The 19,224-nt window shown below is 36.9% G+C and overlaps 1 protein-coding gene across 3 annotated transcripts in view; it reads right to left on the bottom strand.

Annotated features, from left to right (window-relative positions):
* The window catches only part of REL (REL proto-oncogene, NF-kB subunit), a 60,424-nt gene extending 41,410 nt beyond the window's left edge, over positions 1–19,014 (bottom strand). For all 3 annotated transcript variants that reach the window (XM_020985505.2, XM_020985506.2, XM_078149532.1), the window contains exons 1-3: positions 18,840–19,014; positions 6,236–6,378; positions 2,284–2,438 (exon numbers count right to left, since the gene is read on the bottom strand). In XM_020985505.2, the coding sequence (XP_020841164.1) occupies positions 2,284–2,438; positions 6,236–6,378; positions 18,840–18,849 (308 nt within the window). In that variant the 5' untranslated portion in view covers positions 18,850–19,014. The remainder of the gene's footprint in view (positions 1–2,283; positions 2,439–6,235; positions 6,379–18,839) is intronic.
* Between the last annotated feature and the right edge of the window lie 210 nt (positions 19,015–19,224).

Raw genomic sequence — 19,224 nt, 5'->3', positions numbered from 1 at the left:
ATTACAATGCTATGTTACACTTCTACTGTCAATTGGCTGCCCCTCATTATAGTCATAAGTGCCAGAAAGAAATATCAGTGCACATGACTTATACATCTTGCTTTTGTAGTCACAGAGGCATATTTCATGGATGTAGAAAACAAATACTTCCTGGTAAATACAATTTCAAAGACACCAAGACAGTTTCCTGATTTTCTAAAAACTGCCAGTTTGCTTGAACAAAAAACTCCACCTTACTCAGAAAGCTGTTATTCCAGTGAATATGCAAATTCTTCCACTCTATTTCCCCTTCCTCCTCTTCCTAGCCTACCCTTACAAACATTTTAAGTAGTTGTTGTTATTAAACCTTAGGGAGAATGGATTTCAGATATTTTCCTAAGAACAGGTTTTAACTGGGAGTTGAGGGGTGGGATGGGATGGGAGAGATGAGGAAGAAAGTAAGATGAAGATGCTAAGGACTAGAGAAAGAGGGACATGGAGGACAAGCAAGAGCACATAATTGAGAGGCTGAAGGTACCAAAGACACTAGCTAGGTTCATCATTTTCAACGTTAGCCGCAGTGAACATTTTCACATGACAAATCTAGTCAAGGCACAGACTTTCACATAAGCCCTTGATGTATTATTACCTTATAAAAGGAGTACAGACAGGACTCTTGATTCTTGAATTTGCCAAATGTGTTATCTTGGATGGATTTTAACTTTTGATAGGTTATTTTGGTAATAATTATGTAATTAAAGAGTCTTAATTAAAGCGAATAATATATCTACTAACCAAAAGTCATTTTCTATCAGTTAACATTTAGGTATCACATATAAATGTCCACAGTAACTACTACTCTTTTACCAACTAATTATCTACTACAATCAGTTTAGTTTTTAGTACTCTGATTTCTATAGACAATTTATTTTCAAAGGTAAATCTATGGATTAGAAGAAACAAGGCACTAAACTATCATTAACAAAATAAAAGGAATAATCTTGGAGTATCAAGGGAGAAAAATTAGAAAGGATTAGGGAGATGAAGGAGAAGGTGAAGGGAGAAAGGGGTGTGATAAGAAAAAAGGCACACTCATAAAAGAAAGCAAACAATCATTTTTTAAAGTAATTAACATCTAAAAAGTATTTTAATGTTGGACAAATATTCAAAAAAGAGAAAAGAACAACCCATAAGTATGAAAAGATATTCAGTGAAATATTTTCTACTAGAGCTAAATACTCTTTTAATACTTTTAAAGATCCATAATTTCAATGGTATTTTCACCAATGCATAGCAAAATCATTTCATGCTTATTGAATCACTTAATGAAATTCTCTAAACAAAAATAAAATTAAGTGATTTACATGTTAGCACAAAGTCTATGCCAATGGAGTTCAAGCTGTGGCAGACATTACACTAAACTGGAAAGAGTTCAAATCAAGGTTAAGTTATTTATTTGCAGTTTATCTCACTAGAAAACTTAGGATCTTAACCTATGTTTCAGCATAGTGTCAACCCTGCCAAGAACAGCTGTTTAAGTGGACAAAAATTCTGTATTAAAAGAAACTGAAACTAGAATTCATGTACATGACTGACAAATCATGACAGAAAGATATGACTTGTTAACTATTTCTCAAAACTTGCAAATCTTTAATTTTATTACCAGGGGTCCTCTGCCTCCACCAATATTAATCTTTATCCCTTATTATTCCAATAGTTGGTCTTTCAAGATGTGCAATTGACAAAAATTTCATTATTCTGTGACCGACCTAGTAATGAGATTATGATTAAGTTGTGACATTTCACAACTTATTTGGGACAGTTGTCAAACAGATTATACTGTCCTATAGATTATACTATACAGGGCCTACACTATTTTTTTAAACAAAAATGCATAGTTTTTGTATGAGAGAAATCAGTGGATAAAAGGAACAAAAAATATAACAAGGTAAATGACAGTTCACATAAAATACTAATCAACTTAAGGAAAAAATAGCAAGTCAACTCATTCTGTAAAAATGTGGTAGTTAATTCGGCGACTGCAGAAGGAAAAAGTAGTTATGATACAACGGGTGGGAAATGAAATTATGCCTATCAGTCAACAGGAACAGTATGAAAAATTGAATAGCTGTCCTTAAGACCCACAGTTTAAGAAGAGCGGAAGGGGTCACAAGTGGAAAGAGTTTAAGAAGCCCTGAATGGACATAGAGGGGAGTGGTTTTCTAACCCTCTTCTTGCTCCTGAAAGCTCTGATAGGGTGTATTTCACACAAATGCCAGCCCAAGGGAGAAAATGGTCACTTACATCAGAGCTCTGCGTTCCTGACCAAACTCAGCTTCGTAGTAGCCATCTCTACAGTCTTTTCCAACTAGATCATGGGGATGTGGTTTGTACGGCTCATTCTTTGTTACCAGAGTTATTCTCACTTTTCCTCTTCCTTTCCCATAGCAATTCATTATCTGAAAAAGAGAAGAAATTTCAAGGAGTAAAATGAAGCCATGTATCATGTACAGCTGATCTGTTCACTACTGACCTCCCCCCCCAAATAGTTTTATTTACATACCATATTCAAACATTGTATGAATGGAATTGGACAGAGATTTCTATAAAATATTAGACAGGAAGGATTAACCTTTTCTTGGCCTTGGGCTCTTGCCTCTAACATCAAACTGTGAAGTCACTTGACTTCACAAAGGGGTAAAACAATGCTCATTTAAAACTACTATTACATACAATTAAGAGAAATTCAAATGTAAATTATAGAATAAATTATTATTGCCTAAATGCACATATAAAATAAGGCAAATTGATTTTAATATAGTACACTTACTGTGACACCAAAAAAAAATTCCTTGAACTCGTATATTTAAATCACATTACAATCAATTTCACTTCAAAAACCATTTAAATACAGGTAAAATTAATCATTCATCATCTTGGTTTGGGCAAACATTTATGATAGTCTGCATTTATTGAATGCCAAGGACCATTATTAGGATAAAGAAGTTACCAAGATGAACAAACAAGTAAGTTTTACTAGAACTGTTTAGAGAAAATACGACTTCAATGAAGAGTCATTAAGAAGGTGAAGCATAGTTTGGTGGAGGGAAGGAAAGAAGATTTTAAACCAGAGGAAATGATTACTATTTGGAGCCGTGGCTCTCAAAACTTTTTGGTCTCAGAACCCCTTTACACTCTTAAAAGTTACTGAGGACCTCCAAAGAGTTTTTGTTGTATTCGCTGTATTAGAAATTAAAGCATCTTATAATTATTATGAAAATCATTTTGACCTTGTGGGAATCCCCCCTCCCAAGTCCCAGCAAAAGAGACCTTGAGTCGCTTGGTTTCTCAAGACCACACTTTGGGAACCACTGATTTAGAGGAAGGGATATAGATAGGTAAAACAGAGTATACGGAGAAAACTAGGAGTACAAACCAGGGTAGAACAAAGTAAAGGGCAATTAGCAATGCAAGAGGAAATCCATGGTAACCTCAAAACTGCACTTTTGAATTTAACTTCATTTTGAAAGGCAACTAGAAAATACTGCAGGGACTTGATAATGAGGGTGGCCTGATCACAATGACACTAGAAGAGAGCTAGCAAAGAGGTTGTTCTAGTTATGTTCCTAAGTCCTATCATGAAGTCTTAATGCCTATATATAGGTGGAGAACAAAGGATGCAAAATGTCTTTTAGAGGACTGGGGGAAACAGCAACATTCCTGATGGTAATAAGAAGTTGGAAAGAGGTAAGAACTTGGGTGTTCATGTTAATGGGATCTATTTTTTAAAATACATTTTTATATTTTTTTGATGGCAATAGGACATCAAAGAGATGGTGAGAAATTTTAAATAAAGAACCAAATACTAGGGCTAAAAATGTCAGTCTGAAAATCATCAGTGAAAAGATGATAACTAAAGACAGGAAAGAAGAACTTCCCAAAGATAAAGTAGAAAAAGATCAGAAACCCTTTAGGCATCCCCATAATGTGTGGGCCAAGGAATAAAAGGAGTCTTTGAAGGAACAATCTGAGAGATGAAGAAAAACCAGGAAGGCAGAGCATCCTGATCATGAAGATCGGAATATTTCAAGAACATTCCATCTTTTAACTTGTATTAACATTTTCCTTTTTTTTTTTATTGTTAGAGAACTCTAATAACCAAAACTCTAGCATTAGAGTTTTAGCATTACGCTAAAATTGGGAAAGCCTGAATTCTGTGGCTTTAACAAGTTTCTTTAACCTATATAAGCCTTAATAGAATAGAAATAGCAAGTTATTTCATTATTAAAAGTGACTTGAAATCTTCAGATTTCAAGATGAAAGGTACTATGTAGCTGCAAATAACAAGTTACCTGCCAAAAAAAACCCCTTTTGTTTTGCTGAATTTCATTTGGCATTTTATGGTAACAATTTCTCTCTTTAAAACTACGTAAGAAAAATAGACATAATAGAATTCTATTGTGTCATAAGAAATGCTAAAAGGGATGATTTCAGAGAAATCTGGGAAGACTTTTATGAAGCAGAGAGAAGTGAACAGAATCAGAACAATTTATACAATAACATAATAAAGACAACTTTGAAACATTTAAGAACTCTGATCACCTTAATGACCAACCATGATTCCAGAGGACCAGTAATAAACTCTACTACTCACCTGACAAGAGTTGACTGATTCAAAATACATGAGACATACCTTATTAGACATGGACAATGAGAGGACTTATTTAGCCAAACCATATGTCTTTGTAACAAGGGTTTTGCTTTTGTTTTTCTTTTCAATGGGGAAAAGGGGGAAGGAAAGAAAATTAATGTTTGTTGGTTGGGGGAAGAAAAGATGTCCATCAACTGGGGAATGGCTAAATAAATTGTGATGCACGAACACAATAGAATATTACTGTGCTGTAGGAAACTATGCTGCTAAAGAATTCTGGAAATCATGGGAAGATTTATATACACTGATGGAAAGTGAAGAAAACAGAATCAGAATATACACAATGACTACAACAATACAAATGGAAAAAATGGGAGCAACAAATGCAAAGGAACACTTCGTAATTACAATAAATAAGCTTGGTCCCAGAAGAGATGCAAGGATGCACTTCTTTCCTTCCTTTGCACAAATGGGTAACTATGAAGGTGGGACAAAGCACACATTGTCAGACTTGATTAATCTATTTGTTAGTTTTGATGAATTGCTTTTTTATTCCCTCTTTTCTACTCTGTTATAAAGGGGGGTTCTCTGAGTAAGGAAAGGGGAGAGATATATTAGAAAAAAAAGGTAATATAGAACTATATCAAGAAAAATTAAAAGAAAAAGAAAAATAGTTTGGCTATTTACAAATTATGTTAGATAAAAGACATCATGGTCTAGTGGTTAGAAAGCTGGCCTTGGAACCAGGAAGACCTGGATTCAAGTTCTACCTCTCAAACAAACTGACCATGTGCTCTGTCTGGGTAAGCCATTTAACCTTTGCAATGGTCTGGGCAATTCTTTAAGATTATAATTTTCAGAGAAGATGCCAAACTATGTTGGTGGAGAGATTTTCCTCACTGGAAGTTCCCTGTACCAATGAAATTACAAATCTGGTTCCTATCATCTCTCCCTGTGCTAAGATTTTACTGTATAAAATTACCATTTGAATCATCACTTTAAATCAAGAATTTTATCCTTCTTCTGGATTGGTATGAAATAAAACTAATATATATAAAGTAATATTATTTCCAATCAGCAAGTGCAGGCATAAGGTCAGGGATAGACATTGTGGGCAGGGTAAAAAAGTGAAAGGATGTTGTTCCTCTTCCTTCTCCTGAGCCTAGATTCCAGGAGAAGAGAATGGGAATCATGGCTGAGGTAGGTGCTAATTTTTTTTAGCCGTAGAGTGGCTCTGAGCCCAAGGGGAAGGAGGATGCCTTCTCTTTATTCTCTATAAAAAGGATCATGATCCACATACTGGTTATGTATGAATTACTTTACCATATTACATTTTTTGATAAAACAATTCATACACCAAAGAATATTATGTCATAGTCTGTCTACAAGGAAACCTTGAGAAAACATTCCTGAACATCTCATCACTTGGTATATATTATCAAAAACCAAACTCCCACCCCAAAATAATCATATCTGATATCTTCAGCATATAGCATCTAAAAAAGTTGCAAGAAGAAAAGTATTGGTGACCATACAGAAAATGCACCTCTTGTAAAATTGTGAAGTTCTTCTGATTGTGTGAACAAGAAAACAGTGGTCTATTACCTGTATAGATGGGTATGTTCGATTATTGTCTGTACTGTGTTCTCCTGGAATGCTCCCTGCTGACCGTCCTTCACATTTATAACGAAAACGCATGCCCCTTTGCCTGGGCTGTTCAATTATTTCTACATATGGCTCATGTCCACCTAAAATTAAAACAAAAAACAGGTGAGGTTAGGGTAGCAATAACATTAGATTTTTAACAGTCTTTATTTTTCAACAGACAAATGTAGATTTGTTTTCTTTACAAGTAAACTACACAGTTGAAATTCAAATAGATTATGATATTGGAAAGGAAGAACTGAGGAAAGAAGGTTTTTTAAAAATAAAATCAAGCTTTCACACAATGGCAGCCCAATTTATTTTTTTAATAGTTGGTAGGATCAATTTGTCCCTAGAGATCTAAAAACTTTGAACTGGCATGAGATCACCACTTCTGAGTTTTCTAAATGAGCACCAGGGGTTCCCCCAAGATTCTTGCAGGAGTGTTAAGAAGATAGCAGTGCTTGAGTGTTTTTAGTGTCAGCTCCAAGAACAAGCAAAGTACAACTGAAAATATTTTATTTAATTAAATTTATCAGTTGTTGTGAACTAATATTTTACAAGAACACGCAGAAAAAATGATACCAAGCTTTTCCTAGCACTTCAAATTCTTCTAGAGAAATGAAGTATAGGTTGACATAAAACTTAAAATTCCACTAAAACTTTTAAGTAATATATGAAAACTAGATAAAATAAGCAGACTTAGCAAGACTTTAAGGGGAAACCAACTCACCAAGATTGGAGACCAAATGGATTTTTCAATAAGATTACTTAAAATGCTTTACTATGTTACAATGTAGGAAAAAATATATATAAAGTGCTTTTTACTTACATAACACTAAAATCCATAATATGCAATTTTGTTCCTTTTTTATCAAATAGCTTCTTATAAAAAAAATTGATCAAGAATACAGATTCTGAGAAATTAAAGCCATCTATAGTCATATGAAAAAATGCTCTAAATAATTATTGATTACAGAAATGCAAATCAAAACAACTCTGAGGTAGCACATCACACCTATCAGATTGGCCAAGATGACAAAACAGGAAAATGATAAATGTTGGAGAAGATGTGGGAAAATTGGAACACTAATACATTGTTGGTGGAGTTGTGAAATGATCCAGCCATTTTGGAGAACAATTTGGAACTATGCCCAAAGGGCTACCAAAATGTATATACCCTTTGATCCATCAATAGCACTTCTAGGGCTATATCCCAAAGAGATCGAACAAATGGGAAAAGGACCCACATGTACAAAAATATTCATAGCAGCTCTTTTTTGTGGTGGCAAAGAATTGGAAATTGAGAGGATGCCCATCAATTGGGGAATGGCTGAGCAAGTTGTGGTATATGAATGTAATGGAATACTATTGTGCTATAAGAAATGATGAACAGGCTGACTTCAGAAAAACCTGGAAAGACTTGTATGGTCTGATGCTGAGTAAAGTGAGCAGAACCAAGAGGACTTTATACACAATAACTGTCACATTATGCGATGACTAACATGTTAAACTGAACCCTTCTCAGCATTACAAGGATCTAAGACATCTCCAGAGGCCTTGGGATGGAAAATGCTGTCCACATCCAAAGAAAGAACTATGGAAGTCGAATCACTATCACTTATTTTTACCTTCTGTTGAGTTTTGTTTCATCTTTCTGATGGTCCCTCCTATTGGTTTTAATTTTTACTTACAACTTCACTAATGTGAAAATATGTTTAATAGGAATGTAAATGTAAAGCCTGTATCAGATTGTGCGCCATCTTGGGGAGGGTGGTGGGGAGTAAGGGGTAGAAAAATTTTCAACTCAAAAGCATATGGAAATGATTGTTGATAAAGCAAAATAAATTAATAAAAAAAAAGAATACAGATTCTGCTTTACAACTAGGTAGCCACTTTCAATTCTCCCCTTTAACTCCCCAACTATACTCCACTGTCTCAGCCTATGAAAGTCTGAAATTGAAATATTTCAATTCAATAAGCATTAAGACTTAACTACGTGCAAGGTATAGCGTTATCACCGATAAACTAAAACAAAAAATTAGTAAATATCATAAAAAGAGCACTGGAATTTGAAGTCTGAGGATCTGGGTTTGATTCCAGCTGTATGTACTACCTGGATGATCTCAAGCCTTTCGGGGCTTCAGTTTCCTCAGACATAAAATGAAGAAGGAACCGAGGACCCTTCCAGCTCTAAATATAACCCTATAATGTGGCCCTTCCTTCAAAGAGTTTACATTCTATTGGAACGATAGACTATGTACACAGAGAAGGATTCTGAAGAGGGAAAGAGGGATCAGGAAAGGCTTCTTTATTCCTTACAGGCTCAGGATGGGGAACCAGTATTCTCTTTCAAGGTTTCGGCATCTGTTAAAATGCAAGGACCACTGAAAGAGACAGTAAATGGCACTATTAATAACTAGGAGAAAGAAAGGCAGCATTTAGCAGTATTGTAGTTTTACTAAACAAGAAATGAACAGAATTTGTGACTAAAATGATGACTATTACAGAGCAGAACTTTAGCTTTCTATTGCAAATTTTCATAAATTTGCATTCATTTTATTTACTGACCATAGGTCAGGTTTTCCTGGGCCTTATTGGCATTCTTGGGGAGGGGTTGATTAGTGCTTCAATAGATTATATCATTATTTATTTGTATCCCATGAGTACAAGAATAAATTATTTCTTTTTCTTGGTGAGGCAAATAGGGTTAAGTGACTTGCCCAGAGTCACACAGCTAGAAAGTATCAAGTGCCTAAAGTCATATTTGAACTCAGGTCCTCCTCACTCCAGAGCTGGTGCTCTATCTACTGTACCACCTAGCTGCCCCAAATAAATAATTTCTTAAGAGGTAACATTATGAAGAGAGGCCACGTGGGACAGCAACTAGGAGTCAGGAAGACAAGAGATATGGTCTTGGCTCTGATACAAAACAACTTTATGAGTCACTTAACTTGGCCACCCCCAGGCAACTCTAAGACAATAAATTACTGTAGGAAGGAGTTTGCACATTAAGAGTTCTTTATAGTGAAATCAAAGGTAAAGAAGCAAAAAGTCCAGAACAAAACACGATAAAATTTAATCTCAGCAAGCACATTTAAAGCAGTATTTCCATTTACTGAATTTGAGTAGCTTCAGAAGGGGGTGTAGTGTGTGTGTGTGTGTGTGTGTGTGTGTGTGTGTGTGTGTGTAATGATGAAAATGATGAATTAGGTGGAGACTGTCTTCTGGCCCTCCAATACCCATTTCTCTCCTTGGTGGGGCTGCCTCCTCCTCCCTAACCCTTAATTTGTCTTCATACTCCTCTCCCCACATGATGAAAACTTATACTTGAGGAAAAATCTGATAAACTCATTCATATTAGGTTATAATAAGGAAATCTAACCATCTGCTTTTAATCATATCATTAGATAAGCCTTTCCATCCAGACATCTTTAACTAGGTAGTGGGTAGGACTTATTTGACTTTAGTCTGACCATACATTTTGATGATCTTATCAACGAATAAAGAAGAAAGTGGGGGTTTTTTTGGGGGGATATAGATTGGATCTATGATTTCATCATTGTAGGGAACTCCTAGTATGGAAACTCCATCTAAGTAACTGGTCTATAACTTACTGTCTTAGTGAACTCCTCGGGGGCACTGAGAGGCAGTGTCACTTGCCTGTGGTCACATAGCTAGCCTGTGTCTGAGTGGGAAATTTAGACAGCATCATATGTGAGAGAAGCAAAAGTTTTCACTTAATACTCCTTCAGCAGAGTAGACGGAGGTGAGGGGAGTTCAGTTACAGGTAGCTGAAAGAGGTACTGCAGCTTGCGTGTTCCCATAAAGAAATTCCTAACTTGACATGCCCCACCCTTCTCCCTTCTTGGGATTTCCCCTTCTGGCTCTCCTTTACAGGAAGAAGAGCCTCCCCTGCCCTCCCTCTACAAGCAGGGCCACATTCCCCCAGCACAGGAGAAAAATCCCAGTGCCATCTTCCCCATCAGGTCTTGTGTGAGAAGGAACCTAGCTGGGTCTTCTCCAGTGAAGCAGAAAGAAATCCAAAATCACTCTAAAAATCCATTAATTGGACCAGATGAAATATGTCACACTTCCAAAATGAAGATTCTATACCTTTGAAACACTGTAGTAGTTTTCTCTCACTCCACTGAATTTGTCTTAATTATTTCCTCTATTCTTTTCCCATAATGAATTACTGAGTTGATTTAAGGGCACATTTCTTGGTGCCTACTCCAGGCAGCAGTCACCCGGTAGCCAAAACTGTAGGTTTATTTTGAGCTTTTCTGTGCTTTAGGTGTATCCATAAAATGAGGAAGTTGGATTAAATAATATCCAGGATCATACCTCTAACATTTAAAGGTTATCATTCTTCCTCTAATGCTGATATCTAAGTCTGTGGAGGACATTAGAGAAACTAAACCCATGATTAATAAGACTTCATTTAGATTAAAAAAAATTTAATGTTTTATAAAAGAGACTGTCTACAACCTCATATTTTCACATCCCACCCTCGTCCTGATTTCTTTATTTCTACTTCCCTATATGGAGATATGTTTATCTCTTTATATAAACAATTTTTTTTAAAATTTCCTAGCTATAAGTCATTGACTATAAGGAACAAAACAGTAACATGCACCAGCTATTTCCCCAGATAATTAAAATACTTTGTATTTTCAAAGCACTTTTCTTTGACAGAGTGAAAAGAAAGGTGCTAAAATATATCCATCTGTGGAACAGAGAAAATGAATACCTACCATAAGCCAGTGAATGACAGGAAAAATGAAATGTTTAACCAAGAATACTATCAGAGAATCACAGAATCTTAGAATTGAAGGGAACATGGAGATCCTCTGGTCTAACCTTCCCTTTCAGAAAAACGTCAAATACCTGGCTATGGGAAAGTCTAGTTCACCTTTAACAACAATTCTAAGTAGGATTTTTACTATTACATTCTCCTATGAGAATTATACTACAGATCAAAATGCACTTAAATTATAGCAAACGTTATGCAAAAAGAAAACTAGTTATGGAAGCATTTAGGCAGATAATTGATAGGCATCTTTGGCAGTGCTTTCCTCATAAACTCTGAAGAATATAATCAAAATATTATTTTTCATTGATATTGATTAAGTATGCAAAAAAACCTTAAACTGAAAGAAATATGTAATATCATACTAATGAAAAATCTCCCAATTATGTATATTCATAACTTTGGAACCACCTTTGATTTCTCTGTCCAGTCGAATTCAATGTGATATTCCAACACTCAAATCAGTCATTACTAAGTACTGTTAATTCTATCACTGAAGTGTTTTTTGTAGCCATCTCCTACTCCCATTCTCTTAGTTTAGGCAGTCATGTTGAACTTAATTGCCAGGACTACTGAAATGGAAGGCTACTAAAATTGAGGTAGCTAGATGGCTCAGTGGACAGAGTACTGGGCCTGGAGTCAGGAAGACTGAAAGACTTCAAATCTAGCCTCAGACACTTAATCGAGTGTGACTCTGTTTGCCTTAATCCACCAGAGAAGAAAATGGCAAACCATGCCAATATTTTTGCCAAGAAAATTGCTGGGACAGTATGGCCCATGGAGTCAATAGGAGTTGGATATGACCGAACAACAACTGAAATAGCCTAAAGAGACCTCCCTCTGTCTCATTTCCATCCTGCCACAATCTACCTATCCCATACCCAGCAGACCGGTCTTGCTAATGCTCAAGTCTGACTACCTTAAAAAGCTCCCTGCTATATACCAAAGAACTCCACAAATCAGACCCAAACCTATATGGACAATCTGATTTAACAACAGCTTCCCTCAGGTACTTTACACTCCAACTAAACTGTACTACTTGTTTAGTGCAAAACTGAACCACTAAATGAGTCCTGTGCTTTCTTGTTTTCATGCCTATGTTCATACTGTCCCATTTCTATAATTCCCTTCTCATTCATCTCTACCCATCTTCTACCCATCCTTCCATGCTCAACTCAAATACTACCTTTTCCATGAAGCCTTCCCTGATTTCCCTCTCATCTGGTCTCACATTACTTTGTACTTCTCTCACAAATGAATCACATTCTAATTTGCACTACATACTTTACCACCCCTGACCTGAGGACTATAAGCTCCTTGAGGAGTGGAAGACCCACTGATCTTTGCATCTCTTCCAGCACTATCCACAGCTCACTGTATACAGGAGAAGCTTACTAAAATGTTCGTTGAATAAATGATTAACATTAGTAATACAGTAAGCTACATCAATATCTGCTATCCCTAGTGCTAATTGCCCAAAACTATAATATTGATACTCGGCACCTCCGTGTTTAACAGCTTTCAAAGCACTCTCATATAAATTTCCTCCCCAAAGACTCACAGGAATCCTATGAGTTACCTCATAGATCAGATTTTATTTCCCCCCAGTTTAAAGCTTAGGAAGCTATGGTTCAGAAATGAGTTTCTGATTTGTTCAGGGTCCCCTAACTAGTAGTGAGCTCACCTAGAACCTACATATTCCGACTCCTAGTTCAGTGTTCCTTTCTCTTACTCAGACAAAACAAGAGGTGACTTCATCACTGTATTTGCTCCACCAACTCCATCAACACAGCTCACCACTCTTTCTCATGCCTTCTCATCTTGTACCACTATTGTTCATGTTTTACCATAAATCCTCCATGAGGGATTTACCTAGAACGCTTCCTCTTACCAATTCCTCTAGTACTTGGTCAAGTTGCTAATCACTGGACAGAAACAGCACAATGAAAGCACTAATAGTTAAACTAGTATTAGCAGAAGGTCTTGAAACTATGCCCCTTTTCCATACTCTAAAAGTGAAAGAGAACCTACAGCACAACTCAAGGGTATAAGTAGGCATTTTTGTCTGTTCCATGGGTTACTATGGCCAACAGTGGCCAACCTATGGACGAGACTGAATTTAGCGGAGTCCATACATAGTCCATCACCCAAACTCTAGACCCTTCCGACTTGGAAAGACCCACCAAATTTCGTACTCTGCTTGTATGGCAGCTTAAAAGAACTCAGAGCCATCTTCATGCTCCAATGAAGCATTATAGTAGGGCTTTAGGAGAGGACTTTCTATCACAAAAAAAGGATTTTCCTTTATGCATAAAATATAAATTATAACTGGAATAATGAAGAATTGGTGTCCTAGAATCATTTAATTTTTTTAAAGGCTAAAATAAAAATTGTTTCAGGAACAATGCTTACTGATAGGCTAAGTAAAATGGAATCTAATCCAAATGTAATTAATGTTAAAAGCTTTAGAAGATAAAGCATCTTGGTAGAGGTAAGACTCAATTTAGTTCCTGTACAGACCTTGGAACATATAGGAAAGGAAGCAGCAAAGCAGAAATCTAGAGGATGTAGTACACCTGACTGAGAGAGGGCAGAAGAAAATACCTATGACCCAAATGTACAGATGGAGTTAACATCACCTGCTTTCCCAATTAGCCTACACATGAAATTTAGAGAAGGGGAAAAGGCAGGTTCTCTCTCCCCTAAGATCTGGGAACCAGTTTACTTCATAAAGACCAGTTTTCTGTTACCTTTGCTTCTTCTGGACATAAAAACTACCTTCCTCTCTCAGTCCCTTATATAAATATGAAACACCTACCATAGTATTATGTTACCTATTGAAGAAAACAAAAATATAAATAACTCCCTAAGAACCTTAAAGGTTCCCACAGTCTGAGTGGGGTGATAAAAATAAAACAAATTAGATTATAACAAGTAGACAAATTAGAATACAATGAAGGACTACAAAGTGCTAAGAGATCAAATGAAGGAGAGAGGAAGATCTTATGAGGGAGGAGGAAAAAAAGATCAGAGAAGATTTTATGAAAGAGATGACTTTTAAACTGGACCTGGTAGGATTTAAACAGGTAGAATTGAACAGAGGGCATTTCAAGCACAGAGAACAATACAAGCAAATACATGGAGTCAGAGAAATCCCTGGTGAAATTGGAGGGATGGCAAGAAATCCACTTTGACTATAACACAGTAGATTATTATTTTTGTATTACTCTGTACTGCCAGAAGCTATTCCTTTCCATTGTGTGCTACTATCATCTGGACTCAGAGGACCTAAATCCAAGCCCCAGCTCTGTCACTTATTAGCTATGTGACCCTGAACTAGTCATTTACTATTCTGGGCCTCCATTTCCTCCACTGTAAAACAAGAGAAGAGGGCTGCACTAAAAAGGCCTTTAAGATCCTATGATTCTCATTCTATATCACCTTAATTCCCTTAGTCCACTCTTAATTTCAATGTATTTTTCCATATGGATCCATTTCTGAAACAATATTCCAATATGCTTTCCTTGTCCATTTCAAATTTAAACTAATTTATCCCATGAGCAGTCCCTCCTAAGTCATCTTCTCTAAGGTATTTTTGTATCTTACTGACAACTACTTTCCACATTTCTCAGCCACAAAAAGTAATCCTCTTGAAACTTTAGACTACATATGGGGTATACAGAAATATTTTCCTCACGCATTTTCTATTAACATGTGACAAGGCAATTCCAAGTGGAAGAAAAAATGTAAATAAAAGAAAGGTAAGATTCCTTAGCTAGAGAGGAAAAAGAAAAAAACTATTTAACTAATTATCAGAAAATAGTGCTTCAAGTATGCTTTTTTGTTCTCTACAATGAAGTAATATGAAATTACAAAAGAGATAAATTTCTATTAGATATATTAGCTAACATAACAACAAAACAACTTGCTTTCTTGCAATTCACTGAAATTCATAAATAAACAGGAACACTGATTGCCCAACTATACATACCTTAGATAGGTTTGGGAACATTTTTCTTCATACTTCCTACTCTAACTGTGATATCAACAGATTTGAAAGGAAGCTTTAAAATCCTTATTTAAGCTAATCTACTGGAATCTAAGGGCTGCAAAATCCTAACCATTTGCTTTGACCACTTAGAAAAGCCTGAACTTCAAAGTAATTTGCAAAAATAATCAATTTTTCTACTTCTCCCAAAAATCTTTTTATTCTTATAAATTATAGTTTATGGTACTTTCATGGTATCTGAACCATATGCATTCAACTACAAAGGCTTGCTTCCATGTCAAAGTTAGTTAAGAGATGAAGTATTAAAATCTGAGAAAGCAGTATTAACTACTGTTACTGTATTAAAATACTTTGTGAGGTTTTCTGTTATGTCAAAGTTAATAGACTCTAACCACAGATGACAATAAACTTTAATCAATTAAGCAGAGCTTTTTGTCAACAAACTTATGATTTATTAAAGATACACAGATAATCAAATGTTCAAATAAAGGTATAAAAGCTTTCACCAATGATAACAGCACCCACCTCCCAAAGTTGTTATGAGGATCAAATAACATGATAATTGTAAAACTCTTAGCACAATGCCTGTCACATTTATTGCTCTGTTGTTTCCAGTTGTGTCTGACTTTTCATGACCCCATTTGGGTTTTCTTGACAAAGATACTGGAGTGGTTTGCCATGTCCTTCTCCAGCTCATTTTACAGATGAGGAAACTGATGCACACAGGGTTAAGTGACTTGTCCAAGGTCACACATCTAGTAAGTATCTGAGGCTAGATTTGAACTCAGGAAGATGAGTCTTTCTGACTTCAGGCCCAGCACTCTGTGCACCATGGCACCACATAACTGCCTTTACTTTATTCTCTATAGTGATCAAATCTGTACAACAAATGTTTTCTCTGGTACCTGTTGGAATCACTCTAATGAAATCTCTAATTACTGTACTGTTAATTCTGGAGGAAAGAAGATTGAGGAGTGCTACATAAAATGTTAGCTATTATTATCATTTAGGGCAGCTAGGTGCTGGGCCTGGAGTCAGAAAGACTCATCATCCTGTGTTCAAATCTGGCCTCACACACTTAATAGCTGTGTCACTTACTAGCAAATCACTTAACCTTGCTTGTCTGTTTCCTCATCTGTAAAATGGGCTGGAGAAGGAAATAGCAAACAACTCCAGAATCACTTCCAAGAAAACCCCAAAATGGGGTCACAAAGAGTCGGACACAACTGAACCACAATTATTATCATTATAAAGGCCAGAACAAGACAGTAGATTTTTCCTTTTAAATTAGTTTCAAACTTCATGAATAGGAATTAAATCATAATATACTCAAAAACGTATTTTCTTTGTTCATTCATTTGTTTTTAAAATACTAGATAACATTTAATTTTTAAAATACTTCTGTAGAAATCCTTTTCTAGTTACTTACAATTTTAGCATTCGGGAGAAAGAAAGAAAACCACTTTTAGTTTTTGAATTCCTTTAAATCATCCTATCATAATCAGTATATTGCTACAGTAATTTTTTTTTTTATAGTAAGGAACTCTCATATCAGTCAACAGAGGTTACAGATTCACTAAGGGAACTACTTTACCATCATTTTCATAAAAATGTGGAGTGTTAAATACATTGCATACAAATGTGGTTAATTTTTTGTTGCCCATTTAAAAAGTATCACATGGTTGACAAATTCACACTTCCTGAAAAGGTTGATTAAATTTCCAGCATACTGCCTATTTTAATTGTGAAATATGTCTTTGATATTCTCACAGATTTTTTTAGCAAATCAGAAATTTGACAACTAAAAGCTTTTTCGTGCTAGTCATCCAAATTCATTTTAATATTATTAACCCAATTATATGGCATTTTAGTGTCAATGATGTGGGTAAAGGGAAAGTTTTAATATTTTAAACTATACACATATTCTCACACTAAAACCGCAAACACAGCCCAAAGTATATCATCTGAAACAACCTTACTTACTTCCTTTTCAACTTACAATGGTTGCAATGACATTGTTCTGTTTAAAAAGAAAAAAAATCCTTTCTGTTTGCTACTTCCTCTTCTACACTCTAAAACAGGGGCAGGAGACCTTTTTCTATTGAGGGTCACAGACCATACAAGTGTAAAAAAAATTCTATATTTTAGTGGAGTTTAAGTGCTTGATGGATTGTCTTCTGTTTGTTTTAAGAGAAGGTACAGAGGAGATGATTTTAAAATTAAAAATCAAGGACTATAAAAACTACTTTAAAAAAAGTAACAAATAATTGTTTCAACACTTCAGCTTTAATGCCCAGCTAGGAGAGCAATGGGAATGGAAAGAAAACTAAAGGGAAAGAACACAGGAGAGAGACAGATAGAACAAAGTTCAATGTTTGCCAAAGCCATGAGACATAAAGTTCTGACTCATTTACTAATCTCAAAGCAATCAAATGGAGCTCACAGATGAGGGTGTTCCCTCCAGTGATGCAGACTGAAATCCATCTAATCCTGATCATCCGATAATAACTCTTCAATATCCTCTCAAAACCTCATCAGGAAGGGAGATGAGGGCTTCTTCCCTTTCTCCTGACCCTTAAAAAAGACAACTTTCTAGATTGGGGGGGGGAGTGAATACTGACAGATGTGGTTACTTTTAAAATGTATGTATTTCTAAGCACGCTTTAAATGTTCATTTTTCTCCTCATTTTTAATAGGAAAACCTTAGCTTAATTGGGGGAAAGTAGGATATAACTATTTAATTTCACACATTTAAAAAATGCTTTCTTCACATTACCATTATTAATAACAAAGGCTTTTAGAGCCATCATGTTGGTCTTCACAATTATTGGCATAAATGGGATTATCCTCTATCCTTTTTCTTCATACACGGTGAATACAGACCAAAGAAGAGGGCCCCAGGACCTGGAGATTTTTCAACTCCATTTTTAAAACATAATACCATCATTCCGATGGGGAAAAAAAAAGAATTTTAAACTATGAAAGCTCTGATGCGTGCTTCACCGCATCCATGCAATGGCAAAGAATATGGAGGAAATTGTCAGACCATAGGATGGACCCCCTGGGGAGCATTTAGGAGAGACCATGGGTTAAAGAGTCGTATAGGATGAGAAAGTATGAATGAGCCGAGGTCCGCACCAGCTGAGGAAGTACCCAGCTGAGATCTCTCAAACCCAAGTAGGGATCCAAGGATTATTATTACTAGGACAACAGCTACAACCAAAAGTAATAAAGATACTTGACATTTTTGGAGCGCTTCAAGGTAAGATAAGGCTGGGAAGGTAAGTTAACGACCCTGCCTTCCCTCTGAGACTCTCCCCAGTTTATCCTGCGTACAGCTTGCTTGCGTATAGTTGTTTGCATGCTGTCTCCCCCACTAGACTGCGATCTCCTGGAGAGCCCGGGCGGTCTTTTACCGTTCTTTACATCCCCAGCGCCCGGCATGCGCCTGGCATAGAGCAGGCGCTTAATAAATAGGACTGTCTTTTACCTTTGCATCCCCAGAGCTCGAAGCAGTGCTTGGCACAAAGTGGGCGCTTAATAAATGCTTGACTGACAGCCAAATCATCTTTGTTTTCACTTCGCCCTTTCCCCCAAGGTCCCCTCCTCCTCCCCGGATTGCGGGAGTCGCTGCCCGGGGGATATGGGGGAATCCCGGGTAACTCCCCCAAACTTTTGCGCCGGATCCCCTCACCATCCTCGGGAGTCCGGACCTCTCCAGGGCCGGCCCCGGGGACACTCACCGGCCGCCATGGCTCCGGTCCGCGCGCCGGGCTCCCTTGCAGCGTTCGCCGGGCAGGGCAAGGCAGGGCAGCGCACGGTAAGGCAGGGCAGGGCACGGACTGGCCAGGCAGTACGTCTCCTCCGTCAGCACTCGCCGCCAACCAGCCTAATCAGCCGGGTCTCCCGCCGCGCGGCCCAGCGGGGGAGGGGGGGGGCTGGGGGGCGGGGCCTAGCGTGGGGAAGGGCCGGGTTGCCGCTGGAAGAGAAGGGGATTTCCCGGAATATGACGTAAGGCGCTCTCCCCTCGCCACCGGTGATTGGGTACCTTTGGAGACAGGGGGTGTGGTCTGGCGGTCAAGGCAGCTAAGGCGTGGAGCTGGGGGAAAAGAGGAGGAGGAGAGAAAA

The sequence above is a fragment of the Phascolarctos cinereus genome, unplaced genomic scaffold, assembly GCF_003287225.1.
Source record: "Phascolarctos cinereus isolate Bilbo 61053 unplaced genomic scaffold, phaCin_HiC Scaffold_2;HRSCAF=192, whole genome shotgun sequence".
NCBI lineage: Eukaryota > Metazoa > Chordata > Mammalia > Diprotodontia > Phascolarctidae > Phascolarctos > Phascolarctos cinereus.
The sequence above is the reverse complement of the archived record's forward strand: the minus strand, read 5'-3'. Positions and strand labels throughout refer to the sequence as shown.